This window comes from Eschscholzia californica, unplaced genomic scaffold, assembly GCF_041429995.1.
Source record: "Eschscholzia californica isolate CP2 unplaced genomic scaffold, dmEscCali1.0.p SCAF_3, whole genome shotgun sequence".
NCBI lineage: Eukaryota > Viridiplantae > Streptophyta > Magnoliopsida > Ranunculales > Papaveraceae > Eschscholzia > Eschscholzia californica.
The window spans coordinates 54307591-54322191 of record NW_028238420.1 but is presented as its reverse complement, the minus strand read 5'-3'; the positions used below and the strand labels follow the sequence as shown (position 1 = coordinate 54322191).

Genomic DNA, 14601 nt, shown 5'->3' with positions numbered 1-14601 from the left:
ATGGTCTCTGAAGCTATAGTGCTAAGAGGGGACCTTGTCGAGGGATGCATGGTGCATAAGGCGACGGGAGTTCCGATGGAAGGAATAGGCCGTGTGCACGGATGCTACGGTGGTAGCTATACTTGGGTCTATGTTCCTTGAAGACGAAGGACATATGCGAGATATGAGATGGAACCGTATTGACACAAGAAGTCATGTGCAAGCTGTAAGAGTTCAGTGTGACTTGGTTGGCAAGAAGGTACCATATATACTTGAGTCCTTTGGAGGTAAGGACAAGTGCAGAGATGGGATGAACCAAGAATGGCACGGTGAGTCGTGTGCGAGCTTAGTGCAGTAATGCTCAGTACGATTTGGTGCGCATTGGGTACATCATATGTTAGAGTCCTTTGTGTGGACAACATGCTTGGTAAGAAGTGTACCAAGATGGCAAGTAGAGTCGGGCTGAGAGCTTGTGGTACGCTAGTCTGAGTAAGCTTGTTGGATTGGCATCCGAGAGTGGAGCTATGTTGATCCGAGTGATACTTGAGCGTCAGAGCAGGGTATGGCAACAAGGTGTTGAAGGATACTCTCTTATGCTTAAGTCGAAGGTAGCATCGAGTGACTTGTGATGTTGTGAGTTCAAGCTACTTACAGAAGACAGGGGTCAAGAGTAAGATAGATGGACAGAGTACATCGTTGGGCAAGTTGGTGCTAGATCAAGTTGTGCTTATGTGGGATGGTGCACGATAGAGTTCGGCACGGAGTATGCTAAGCGCATTTGAGTTCCGAAGAGAATTGACTCACTTGAGATGAGACATGGATATGCTAGCACGCTTGTGTGTGGTATGCCGCATGAGTGCTATAAGCCGAAACCAACATTGAAGCTTATGGTCATATTGGTGTGAAGTCTAGATGACAGATTCACGAGACCAAGTACAGAACTGATGGTAGTTGGAACCGAGTTCAAGCCGTCAAGTAATATGAGGGTCGTTGTATCTGAAGTGGATCGGCCCATGTTTGAGTTATGCATTGGAGGTAAGTTGGAACCGAGTTCAAGCCTACAGTGTGCAATGAGTACGTGGTGACTGAGAAGAGATCAGCTCACGTTTGGGATTCCAGGATGGTGTGTCGTGGTGACATTAAGCATCGTCCAATTCTGGTGATAGTTGGAACTAAGTTCATATCGTCAGATATATGTGACAACGTCGAGTGTGACAGTGAGTTGTAAGCCGTATGGTGCTGCATAAGATGTGTTGGAACTTATGCGGTGGTACGTTCGGATGTGTTCAAGAGGGACACGAGCCTACCAAGATGCTCGGGTTAAGGAGCATCGCCAATGATTAAATGGCAAGTGTGTGTCTAGATGTAGTCAGAGAGGACGTTCCCAAGAGTATGCCAGTAGTGGATGGTTTGGTACCATGTAGTTCTCGTGGAGAGAAGCTACCTTGCTCGTTTCAGTGGACATCGAAGGCAACACGACAATTTCCCGAGGAAGGGATGGCACGGATGATGCCGGGCGCATGTGGCGCAAGCGCAGAGGCGCGAGTTTGAGTTGCACAGAGGTGCAGGTGCAGAGGCACAATCGAGGCAAGGGTCGTCGAGAGAGGGGCGACATTGCGAAGAGTTCAAGTGACATACACTCAAGGGTACAAGTAGTGGATACGTAGGTACTAGAGTGAACTTGATGTGAGAAGCCGGAGGGCGTAATGAGGGTCTCAATGAACAAGCAAACCAAGGAGTCAGAACGTGGAGTACATGGGTACGTTGGGTCTGATCCAGAGGTGAGTGACATTGAAGACGAGTTGCTCTGCGATGGCAACATTGCAGGCACATGGCAAGACGCAGTGGCGTCGAGATGCTAACTCGGGTGAAGGCAACGGTCGCTGAGGTACCAGGGTGACGAGTTGTGTCGCAGTTTACTGCGATACGCATGGCAAGATTGGTCACGAAAGCAGAGGCGTAAGGTGACAATCGAGATGCCAACTCGAGGTGAAGCCGAGGAGGTGAGGTACCTGAGTTTGAGGAGCGGCGGAGGCTGCAACGGAGAAGCGACATTGAGCATGGATGAATGGTACGGAAGACCATTATCCTAACGCATCGAAGGATGCATTGCAGAGGATTGAGTTAACCCGGAGGGGGAACCTGCGCGACGAGACCGCGTAGTTGAGTTAGCACGGAGGTGCGGTCTGCCGAAGACATGAAGGTGCAGTGGTAGCATTGGAGTGGGGCAGAAGATTGAAGTACTCCAAACTTAGTCGACGAGGACGTCGACATTACAAGTGGGGGAGTATATCACGTGCATATTGTTGAGCATGCATATGACGTGACGAGTGCTAGGAGCACGTACGAGCATATAGGCCGTAGGGCCAAATACGAGGTCGAGATAGGGCAAGAGTGCCAGCAAGCTTCCTTAGGCCATGCACGGGGACATCCGTGGCATTCAAGACTTTGTCAAGGATACGAAGGGTCATTTGGACGAGAGTATGCCTGGTTAAAAGGATTGATGTTTCCTTGTGGAAATAGGCAAAACAAGAAGTTTGCACCTTAGGAGGGGGTGGTCTCCCTTCCTCATATGCATCCAGCATATGTCAAGACCTCGTGGATGGGAGCTCGCCCATCTTAGCATGGTATGCACGAAAGTGAGCATCCTCGTGGCGCAACCCATGAGGCCGGCCTAGCGTATGCGAGATAAGCATATTGCACGGGTTCCCTTGTCATAGGAAATGGCTCGGGACAGTACCTGGAGATAGGTTACTGCGGGTTCCTTTGGAAAAGGTGTTGCATGTTCTCATGCCATGGCGAGGCGTGCGTCGTGCTAGCACATTCCATAAGGAGGATTGAGCTATTCAAGGGGCCAAGCCTTGATGTGCTATGTTGGGCATGAGGTAGCTTATTAGAGATGGATGCTCCTATGCCCAATGTCCGGATGGTAAGCCGAGATAATAAGGTGCCGGATGCTTGAGACTAGATGGCAAGATCCGCATACGCGGCTTGGTGTGCTCCGCACATATGTTGGTATCCTTTATAGTGGGCGAGAGTCTATGACTCAAGGAAGCGTTATACGGGACGGCTCGAGCTATGCTCGTAGGTTTGGGACACGTTGGTGTCATGCCGCATTATTGGTTGGGAACCAAGATGACTTGATAGTCGAGATGCTCCGAATATGTTCGGGAAGGCTGGCTATGTGTTAGGAGGGAATACATAGCGCCGCACGGTACGTTAGGATTTGATATTCCGCACTATCGACCCGTGTCTTTGAGCATAATATGCCGGGTCGACCTAACGGGACAAAAAGGCCGTGACACATGGCCTCCCTCGACCCAGCCGTAATGAACTCCATTATGACCCTAACTAACTGACTTCAGAAACATGAAATGATCATAAGTACTTTTTTTTTTAGTCCGACAATAAAGTGGCCTAAAGTCAGACAAATTATTACATTATTCATAGCCTAAATTACATAGGATAAATCTTGATGGCAACTGTTTCCACCGAGACTCGATCCCACGACCTCATGGTCTTAAGAGGGGTGTCCAACCGTTACACCAAAGGGTGATGGACATAAAAGTATAGGAAAGTCAAACCTGTAAAAAAAAAGTCTGTAAAAGTATAGGATAAGCACTTTTGGAGAAGCCCAAAGTCTGTAAAAAAAAAGTTCAAACCTATTGAACCAAGCTCTGAGAGGTTGCTTGAGGCCATAGTGGCTTTTATGCAGGTGACAAACGTATCAACAAAACCGTGTGGTTGTACCATAAAGACGTCTTCATCTAACACCCCATGAAAGAATGATTAGAGACATCAAGCTGCTCAATATGGCAACCAGTCCAAATAGCTATAAAATGGGCAAAAAGTGTTTTGGTTCGCGCGTGTGATTTGCACACACTAAACTTAACTCCAAGTTGACGGTTTCCTTCTAGGTGGAGCGGTGGAGGTGTAAATTAAAAGTTTTGAAAAAAAGATGGGGTGTGGTCCAAATGTTGATATAATTGGGAGATTGTATGTCAAAAATCTCTCTCATATTTTCCAAAGAGAGCAAGAAGGTTCGGGAGAAAAATGAGGATGGTGAGAATAAGGTCAGCTTTTCAAGCAGCAGCACTGTGGAGAGCTCCTTCTAAGAAGAACTTTTCATCTTCTTCTTCCTCCTCTTCTCATCATGATGAAGCTTGTGAGTAATCTATTGCTTTAGCTTAAGTCTAGTCTTCTTCTTTTTTAACTTTCTTTCTAGCTGATCATGTAGAATCTTTGATATTTATTCTTATTGGAGAAGTAGATAAAAAATTTTCTAATGACAAGCTTTAAGATTCTCTTATAATCTCTAACTAGAATAAGAGAAATGTAAATAACTATTTGATCTGTTTTATCAGATGAGATGGTAAAGTGGGAGAAGATAACATATGCAGGCATTGCAACTTGTACTATTTTAGCAATTTACAATCTCTCCAAGGGTCATCCCCACTATGAGGATCCTCCTGTAAGTACTATATCCTCCTTGTTCGCTTTCTTGTGTATAACGTCTTTCGGAGTTATGTTTTAGTCAATGGATACGTGTTCATTCCTCTCTTGCATCTCGGATTTCTAATATCTCTTTTTGTCTTAAATTTATTATGCAGCCATACCCGTATTTGCACATCCGCAACAAAGACTTTCCATGGGGTATGATTCGCCTCTGCCACATGTTTGGTTCTTCGCTATAATTAGTTGAAGTGGGATGTTGTTTACAGAAGCCTGATCTATCTGTACATATATACCCCTCACATGAGAGGCGGGTAGACACGTTGGGCTGAAACCAGCCTGCTACAACCTAGCCGCCACCTACATCTTTCATGTGTGAGAGGTGCAAGTGTCGAAACAAGTTACCATACCAATTGTTTGTTTTTTCAGTACTATACGAATTGTTTATCTCTCTGTTCAGTCTGAGAAAGTGTTGTTCTGTTTTGAAAAACAATTAAAGACTTCATTTGAGTCAAACAAAACAGAGAGGAACTAAACTCGGCCGGCCAGGAGTTACAACACTATACTTGCAATTTCCTCTAGTTGAGTGTGCTGAACCGGTACCATCTTTGTTGTGTTCCATTTATTATGCAGGTCCAGATGGTCTTTTCGAGAGGAAACACAAACACCATTGAAGTCGACAGACGTTCTCTCTTACCGTTAAGCGCTGCAGTGCTATTGAAGACATGATATTAAGAGTCCACATTGTCCCTACACCTTCCTCCTGACTGCCTTTATTCTACTAAATATGTGTCTATAAACTTTAAAACTTATGCGTGTTTGTTTGAATTATCGTCTAAATATAATTACAAAGTTCGTGTTGTGCTTGCTTGCATCAATCATTGATATGCTATGTACTGTATTTGTCTCCATTTTTCAGATATGGTGTTGCTAAAAACTGTTGCTTACATGCATCCTTTATAATAAACAACTTGGTTTTAAGGCTTTGGGTTAGTCTTGGTGTTCCTTTTGTGGTTAGGAGTTTGGTTTGGATGAGATCATACGGTCACGATTATCCATATTGTCATAACTTTTGAGTTGAGTTAATTTACAGTTTGTATTTTTTCTCCGCCGCGAAGGTTGCACCAAAACCGAGCTTAAGTAGGGTCTTACAGTCAAAACGGAGAAGGGTGATCTAGTAACCAAGAATATAATGTCTAGGTTTTCTCCACTACTATTAGCAAATTCTTATTATATCTTTAACTTAGAAACGACAAAACTACGTTTGCAGAAACACCGTAAAAGCTTGCATTTACATCATCGCCGCCACTGCCAAAAAACCTCTACACCAATCCAGCACCACCTCTCATCACAACACAATCACCCTACCACCAAGACTGGCACCACACCATCCTAGCCACCACTGATGTACCAAGCCCCTGCTTTTTGCAACTCAGCCTTCAGGCTTCGCCCTACCGTTGACTCCACAGCACAACATATAAGCGATGACAAAAAGTGCGTTCTCCGCTTATTTAGGATTTTGTATCTAAAAGTTATCCAGATTGAAATTTTTGGGTGATGATCTAATGTGTTATACTTGAAAACTCATGTCAGAAACACACATACTCCTGAATTAGGTCTATATATTCAGATTCTATAGAAACACAAAGGATCAAGTAGAAGAGTATCAATATTTTCGAGAAAATCTAACGAACAACTTCATATGAATTATTGTATACGTACAACCTTGAGTTCCTGACCTACCTACACACTTTAAAATCTTGGCAAAAAAATATTCACTTACTATGAGTTTGTAAAGCAAGAGAACTTACAAATTTTGCTTTGTATTAATCTTGACCAGAGGCAATCAAATGAACTTGGTGAAGTATCATACCATAGTTCATGAAGAAAAATCTGGTGAACACGGTCGTGGAAACTGGAAACGTATCATTTATCAACTGCAACTTGGCTGTTGTTTCCCTCTGTTACAGTCTCCTTCAAAAGGCCCAGATCTTTTTGAGCCTCATTTACGCCGGTATCCACTGGGTCTAGGTTTTCATTTGATGTTGAAAATGAAGCATTCTCCCCTGCTTCTTCTGTTCCAGCTTCTATCTTGCCTTCATCTTCCTTTCTGCTGTTGCCATTTTCCTTTGTGAGAAAAGACAGAGGTTTCTACTGCATTGGCGGATTTATCGGACTTAATACCTTTGTCTTCTGCATATTGAACATCACTTTCATTAGCACTCTCAGAGGTATCTGATTCTAACGTCTCAGCAGTCGAGTTAAAACTCATCGTTTTCTGAGGTGAAACTGTTCCATTCTGTATTGATGAAAATGAAATTCCAGCATTTTGTGATGCTGAATTATTGTTCACTTCTGATTGATCATCGGGTTCTGGTTTTGTAGATGAATTAGGTTGAGACCCATTCTCAGATTGAGACAACGTAATCTCGATAGCCTTTTCTTCACTCTTTGTCGCATTATCAGTAAGGTTACCTTCAACCATTTCATCGTCTCCTGCACGTAAGCTAGAAGCATTTTGATCCAAAACAACATCCTGGTCACTACTAGTTTGATTTAGCAACCCTAATCTGCTCTCATCTACAAGCTCCATTTCGTGCATTTCTTTAGTGCCATTCTCCGTGTCAGTGTTCAGAACCTGGGTATCTCGGGGTACAGCACTAGAAGCATTATCCCCATTGTATTGTTCTTCTCGTGCAACCTCGAACTCCTCTTCCTCCAAAGACTGTTCCATATCAGCTATCTCTTCAGCTTCATCTCTATCTTGTTCATCCAATTCATCATCTCCACCTTCATCCTCATCCTCTTCATTTTTGCTTTCTTTCACTTCTTCTTTCTTCTTGTCTTCTCTTGCGTTCTTGTTCCGTTCTTCTTCTTCTTCATCGATTTGTTCTTTGTTCTTCAAAACTGATTCCTTAACTCGAGAACGAAGACCTTTCCTCCCGAACATCAAGACAGCCTGACTTTCCTCTGTCTTTTCCGAGAGTTTCGACTTGTCTTCATCAAATGTATTCCTCTTGTCATAATTATGCTTAAGTTGGTAAAGCAACCAGACACAAACAGCCAGCAACAAAGCAGTTTTTAAACCATCTATTCCTTTAAACCCTTTTAATCTTTGATTCCGATTCGGCATTTGCTTATACATGATTGATTGATCGGTTATCAAGAACAATCAAGGCCCAAAACCACAACTATTCCACCAAAGATTAATCAAGAACAACCAAACCTAAAATCAAACAGTTCTAATAAGTAACTTCTTAATGTGGAAAAAGAGAATCAGAAAACAGAGAAAAGATACAGGAAACAATTAAGAGAATTATCAGCAATTTGTTCATGCATTACTATAATCACAACAAAAAGAAACCCCAAGATCAAGAATACAAAAACAAAACCCTAGGAGCAAGATTGTGGGTAATAATCAGTAGTTTAAAACCCAAAACCCCACTGATTTCCTATCTAAGAATTGCAAAATGCCAAGCAAAATCACATTTTTCTCATTGTTTATCATTTTTCTAAGAAATCATTCAGAGAAAACGAAAAAAAAAGCAAGATTTCTGGATTATAATTACCAAAAGAAATGAACCCACATTCTATTATTTACTTGAAATCAAAATTACTAATTGAGAGTTAATATATTCATCATCTTTATAGACAGAAAAACAAGAATTAGAGAGATAGAGAGAGAGAGAGAGAGAGAGAGAGAGAGTTACCAATAGGAGGTGAAATTCAAGAAGAGTGATTGGGTTTAGTGAGCATTTTTCTTGGTTGAAGTTTATGAAAGGGTTTATATAAATTGTCAAGTGTGATTATGGGAGTAGTTAAGGTGTGAGAGAAGTGTGTTTTCTGAAAGAGAGAGGGTTTAATGAAGTAATCGGATCTGATTGTTACAAGATTTATAGAGTGAGAGAGAGAGATAATTGTGATTTTTAGAGAGAGAAAAAATGAATGAATGAATGAATGAATGAATGAATGAATAGGGAAGAATGAATGAGGTCCCTTATGATTCTCAGCGATTTGATTCTACCTATTAAACCTCATTTTCCGGTATACTGTTAGTCCAACAGAAAAAGTGATACAACTCTAACTCACGTGTCATCCACCTGTGTATGTTAATTGGTTTCCCTTTCCTAACTATTTTTTTTTTTTTTTTTTTTTTATGTCATTTGCCCAAGTGATTGAAAGAGTTAACATGAATTACAGGTTATTAGTAGTCCAGTTAGTCAGTGCATCTACTTCGCAATGCGGATGTCTCAGGTTCGATCTTTGGAAGTGTAAATCCGAGAATATTGAACTTAGGTGTAAATCCAAGTGTAAAATATAGTCCCATTTCAAAAAAAAATACTAATATTCTCTTTCTTTCAAGGGTTATTTCCCTAATAGCCCCCAACTTTGTGACATGTTTCCTGCCTAGCCCCCTATTTTGTCAAAAATACCCAGATGACCTCCTTTTTTCAGATTTCGTTATAACACCGCTAACTAGTCATTACCTCTCTCTCATCCAACTCATCGCCACTCTCTGCCACCTCATCATCTTCACCGACGAAGGTCGCCGGCCGGGTAATTTTTCGGCCGGCAACCTTCAAACATTAAAAAAAAAAAAATTAACCAGGTCTCGATCTGGTTTTTTCGGCGAAAGGGAACCTCCTTCGACGGAATATTTAGAGAGAGAGAGAAGGAAGAGAAAAAAAAATTTAGAGAGAGAAAGAGGAGAGTTTAAAAAAAAAAAATTTAATGTTTAAAACTCGGCCGGTCGGAAAATTGGTCGGTCGGCGAAGATGATGAGGTGGCAGAGAGTGGCGATGAGTTGGATGAGAGAGAGAAGTGATGACTAGTTAACGGTGTTATAACGGAATCTGAAAAAAGGGTCATCTGGATATTTTTGACAAAGTAAGGGCTAGGCAGGAAACTGGTCACAAAGTTGGGGGCTATAGGGAAATAACCTTCTTTCAATAGAAAGTATAAGGATGTCGTTTGGAAACACAAAATTAATTAACTTTTTTATTTATTTGATAAGAAGTTAGTTCAGTAACCTCAAAATTCCTAACTTAAACTAAAATTTTTTGTTTTTGACTTCAAAATTAAGTTGCTTAAGTTTACGTATACGCGGATATAACTCGACTATTTTATTTTCTTATTTATTTATGCTCCACCACAATAGAATTTTCTCAACCACTGTGACTACACCTCCACCACCACCCAGCCTCTACCACCATTGCCACGTCTCCACCACACACATCCACCGGCACAATCCCCCGCACTTCCACCACACCCTAACCACACCACAACACCTCAAACACCACTGTACCTCCGCCACCACCATACTTCCATTTCTATCGTTGTACTTCAACTACTACAACCACACCTCCGCTATCAGTCCACCACAACCACCACCAAAACACCATAACCACCACAATACCTCAAACACCACCACCGTACCTCCACCACCACCATCATACTTTCGTCTCGTCCGCCACACCTCAATCACCAATATCATACCTCTACCACCACCATCATACTGTTACCATCATACCTCCATATTTCTACCGCCACAACCATACCATCACCATCACCACCACCACCGCCGCCATATTTATACTTCCACGTGCCACAACCACATCTTCACCACTTCCATCACCAACATTTCTCCAAAGGTTCATCACGACTACCACTTTTATCACTATGATCACCACAACCACCGTCACTATCGCCACCACCACCTTTGCCACAAATAGGGGTGAATATTCAGTATCCGAACCGACCAATCCAAACCGAGCCAAACGGTTTTGGCCGGTTCGGGTACCGATCCAAAGGGTGTCTAGATTGGCTCCGATATTTAATTCACAAAACCGAGGTCTTCGGATCGGTGTATGGATGAGTGTTATGGATAACAGACATACTCAAACCGAACCGTTTTTCACAAATCAAACAAATAATAAAATAAACAAACAAACCCTAAGTAAGCTACCCTCCCAAATTTCCTAAACACGAACAGAGAGAACTCGCCCTCTCGCCGAAATCCTCTCGCCCTCTCGATCATCTCTCTTCCATTCGAAAATTCGAAATAACCACACTCTAGTACAGTAGTACTCTCTCAAGATAAGGTAAGACAAGTAGACAACTCTCTCTCTCTCTAGATTTTGGTTTACTTTGTGGCTTACTTTTTGGTTTAGGTTTTGGTGTTCTTGATTTTATTTTTTGGTTTAGGGTTTGATTATGTATCTTTATGTTATAAATTTGTTGTTGAGAACTTAAGATGATTAAAACTAAATTTCAGTATGTTCCTAGTGTATTATTGTTGCAGGTTTATAAGTCAGGAACCAAAAATTTTATATACAGAAAAGTACAGCAGGTGGTTCGGTTGGATAACCGAACCAAACCGTTCATGTATGGTTCGGCTGGATAACCGAACCGATCAACCGACGGTTTGGCTGGCCTTCTGTTTTGAACTAACCGAGAGGTGCGGTTCAGATTATGGATAAAGCTAAAAAATCGGTTATCCAACCGATGTTCAACTCTACCACAAAACTCGTAATGAAATCGTACAAGTAAACGTAAAATGAATTATCTCTATACAAAAAGAAAAATAAGAAATAGAAAAGCGATTACGATCTCGTCAATCATTACAAGGCATTGATACATCATCAAGATGTGATAAATACGATAATTGTTTAAATTAAATCAATAATTAAAGGAGCCTAAAATCCGACGATATAGCGCCTAAGTTAAAACTTCAAAAGTTTTAGAATTTATGTCAACATTATCGACCACTTGGACAAGGAAGGATTGACACGCATGATAACATTGGCATGTCCTTCCGTCCCATTTGCAACAAAAAAGAACAACGTTGTTGCGTCCAGACTCACTGACCTCTGAAGGAACGTGAGAGAGAGAGAGAGAGAGAGTAGAGGTGCTCAAAAGGCCGGGCCGGCCCGGGTTGGGCCCGGGACCGGCCCGTTCCGTACAGGCCCGGACCGGCCTGGCCCGTTCGGAAAACGGGCCAGGTCAACCCGGGTTCTGTCCCGGGCCCGGGCTGGGCCTCTATTTTGGGCCCGACGGGCTAGGCCCGGCCCTGTCCGGATTGAGCCCGGCAACTTTTTTTTTCCCCTTTTTCTTTCTTTCTTTAAATATTTCTATTCCTCCTAATCATTTATATCCTATTTAGAAAATATAGCAAACTTAAGTTGGAGAAGAAATTTTTGGTAAGCTTTAAAAAATCTTATCTAAAAATAATTTTAGGTAAGTTGTTGAGTTAGAAAGAAATATTTATATTTATGTTAAGGATTCATATCCTTATGTAAGTTTAGAAAATCTTTTCCTTTTTAAGTTAGAGAATATAAAAAGAATATAGGTAAGTTTCATTAAACCATTTTTGTGTAAGTTTTAGAAAATCTTTTCTTTTCGAGTAAGAGAAGAAATTTTTAGTAAATACTATAAATTTTTAAGTAAGTTCCATTTTGTTTTAATTTACTTTAGGTAAGTTCGATTTGTTTAGGTAAGTTCGATTTGTTTAGGTAAATAGTCATTACTTTAATACTACGTGATAAGTTTTATTTTCTTTTAAGTAAGTTCTATTACAAATAGTTTTATATGTGTAATATTACTTTTAATTTAATTTTAGGATTAGTTAAGTTTTAATTGAGTTTCATATTAAAAAACAGGAAAAAAAAAAAAAAAAAAACAGATTAGCCTGGTCAAACCCGGGTTTGGCTCGGCCCGGCCCGGATAGGTCTGGGCTGGGTCAAGTCACGGTCCCGGGCTGGGTCAAGTCACGGTCCCGGGCTGGGCCATAGGTTTAGCCAACCCGGGACCGGCCCGGGTTGCTTGGGCCCGGCCCGCAACCCGGCCTGGACCGTTCTATAAAAGGCCGGGCCGGTCCGGCCCGGCCTTTTGAGCACCACTAAGAGAGAGGGCAAGGGGGGAAGGAGGGGTTTCTTCGATTGTTTTGTAGACAGTATTATCGGATCTTGAGTTCTAATAGATCCCCCAACTTCTTTTCTTTTTGATAAGCTCCCTCTTACTGGTTCATCAGGTACGCTATTTCTTTCCTTTACTACGATCCGAATTTCAGCACAATTCGTCCTCTTCTTAAACCTAATTTACTTTCTAGGGTTTACTCACTTCCTTTATTTATAAAAAAAAAAAAAGATGCCCTTTTCTGCAGTTACCTTGACCTACATATATTTGCCTGATTTCTAGGGTTCTTTGATTGTCTTGTGGAGTTGATTGTTAAGAATCTCATAATTTTTCTGGGAGTTCGATAATTAATCCATCAAGATTTCTGTTACCTGCTTGATTTTATTCTCTATCTTCCCCAATCTTGATTTCGTTACGTTTATCAATTTTGTTCTCTTTAAAGTTTTGTGTAGTTTTAGGGGTTTTTTTTATCATCTTAATACACCTTCAGGTTTTCGTTGTTATTTGACGGTGTTCGTGAAAATAGGATTTTTTTTTTTTTTTATTTGTAGGTGAACAATTTCTACTGATAGAAGAAAAAACCCTAATTTCTAACCCAAAAATTCATTGTGTTTTCAGATTCAGATCTTTAAAATCTCAAAATGCCGGCAACAGCGGGTAGAGTTCGCATGCCCGCGAACAATAGGGTTCATAGTAGCGCAGCGCTTCAGACTCATGGTATATGGCAAAGTGCAATTGGATACGATCCTTACGCACCAAACAAAGATGAATCGAAACAATCATCCCAGACTCAATCGTCCAACGCTGAGCCCGATCCTGAGAATGCTTACGCTAGTTTTCAAGGACTTCTTGCCTTAGCTCGTATCACTGGTTCAAACGCTGATGAATGTCGTGGTGCTTGCAAGAAATGCGGTCGTGTTGGTCATCTTACTTTTCAATGCCGAAACTTTCTTAGTCTGAAAGAAGAAAACAAAGAGAAAGACGCAGCGGCTCTTCAGGTTGCTTCTGGGTTGGACATGCTCAAGGGTAATGGTAAGAGTAAGCCTGGATTGGAAAGCTCTGAGGAGAGTTCTGAAGAGAGTGAGAGTTCGGATTCTGATGTTGACTCAGAGATGGAGAGGTTAATCGCTGCTCGAAATGGGAAAAAGGGTGTTAGCAAAATGAGGTCTTCAGCTAGTAAGAGAAAAGACAGTTCGGACGAGGATGGGTCTGACTCTGAATCCAAATCCAAAGAGAAGAGGAAGAGAGGTAGATCGAAGAAAAGAAGAAGTGGGAAGAGAAGCAGCAGTACTACAGACGATGATGATGAAAGTGGTAGGAAGAGAAGGAGGAGGGAGAAGAAAAGGAGACATGAGTCTTCAGATGAGGATGATGAGAATAGACGACACCGTCGTAGGAAGAGTAGGAAGGAGGAGAAAAGGAGGAGAAGACGTAATCATGATTCCGACGATGATTCTGATGTGTCTGAAGAATCTACTAAGCGTCATAAGCATAGAAGTAAGAAGGCTTCATCTCCATCTGTCTCTGATGCTAGCGATTCGGATGATGGTTCACGGGTTGCACGGCGGAAAAGACACTCTGGAAAGAAAAGTGGTAAACATCGACGACATCGCGAAGAATAAGCATTATATCCTAAGTACTGCGAGAGAGTACTTCCGTAAAAGTGTAAGATTTGTGCTGCAGTATTTCTAAGGTGATTTTGGTTTCAACTATGGCCTCTGCAATATCTCTGCTACTTTAAATGGATTTCTTATTTGCTTTGCTTTTTTCTTTTTATGTACTTTGTTTGCAAAACTACGATTAACATTGAAGTTTGAATGTGGAGTTGAGTTTGTCTTCGTATCGAGAGTAACGATTCTATTGAGTTCGTTATAGATCCAACCCTTTTGAATGCGCTTGCCTTTTTATCCTGGCTTTTTTATTTTCACGTTTCAGGTTCATACAACTTGCGGGTAGATTTTGAAAAAGAGAAACAAAGCCTTCACTTCAAAGCCATTAATATATCAATTGGAACTGGGAAATTTGGAGGGTTTATGACTAAAGCCCCTGCTCACTATCACCCAACTGAGATGGAATGGCCATCTCCAAAACCATTTTACTAACCTATGAAGACAACTATTGCCATCTCAAAACCTTGGTGAACCATTGGCACCACCGTTTAACAGTCAAATCAGCACCTTCTCGCTCCAGCTGCCAGCACCACCATCACCACCCCATCCCAGTCGCAATCGCGTCCACCGCATCTTAGCTGCGAAC

The 14601-nt window shown here is 41.6% G+C and overlaps 2 protein-coding genes and 1 pseudogene across 4 annotated transcripts; 2 read left to right on the top strand and 1 right to left on the bottom strand.

Moving 5' to 3' along the window:
* The first annotated feature begins 3946 nt into the window (after positions 1-3946).
* LOC147551924 (cytochrome c oxidase subunit 6a, mitochondrial-like) lies at positions 3947-5412 on the top strand. The gene is made up of 4 exons (XM_086667009.1): positions 3947-4144; positions 4344-4450; positions 4590-4632; positions 5065-5412. The coding sequence occupies exons 1-4, from the start codon at positions 4033-4035 to the stop codon at positions 5103-5105; spliced, it is 303 nt and encodes a 100-aa protein (XP_086523135.1). The 5' UTR covers positions 3947-4032; the 3' UTR covers positions 5106-5412.
* Positions 5413-6103: 691 nt separating this feature from the next.
* On the bottom strand, positions 6104-8507 carry LOC147551923 (uncharacterized). Its single transcript, XM_086667008.1, has 2 exons — positions 8142-8507; positions 6104-7657 (listed from the first exon to the last, which is right to left on the bottom strand). Exon 2 carries the CDS (start codon positions 7574-7576, stop codon positions 6530-6532), a length of 1047 nt encoding a protein of 348 aa, XP_086523134.1. The 5' UTR covers positions 7577-7657; positions 8142-8507; the 3' UTR covers positions 6104-6529.
* A 2701-nt stretch (positions 8508-11208) lies between these two features.
* LOC147551922 (CAX-interacting protein 4 pseudogene) lies at positions 11209-14183 on the top strand (annotated as a pseudogene). Of its 2 annotated transcripts, none has more exons than XR_015237160.1 (3): positions 11209-11338; positions 12334-12460; positions 12964-14183. The product of XR_015237160.1 is annotated as a CAX-interacting protein 4 pseudogene, transcript variant X1 (transcript). The 2 variants fall into 2 exon arrangements; XR_015237161.1 differs by having other exon boundaries at positions 11220-11332; positions 12340-12460.
* The last annotated feature ends 418 nt before the right edge of the window (positions 14184-14601 follow it).

Coding starts and splice junctions, on each gene's coding strand:
- LOC147551923 (XM_086667008.1), bottom strand. CDS start 7,576: ATGTATAAGCAAATGCCGAATCGGAATCAAAGATTAAAAGGGTTTAAA.
- LOC147551924 (XM_086667009.1), top strand. CDS start 4,033: ATGAGGATGGTGAGAATAAGGTCAGCTTTTCAAGCAGCAGCACTGTGG. Junction 4,145..4,343: donor TTCTCATCATGATGAAGCTT/GTGAGTAATCTA, acceptor CTGTTTTATCAG/ATGAGATGGTAAAGTGGGAG. Junction 4,633..5,064: donor CAACAAAGACTTTCCATGGG/GTATGATTCGCC, acceptor TTTATTATGCAG/GTCCAGATGGTCTTTTCGAG.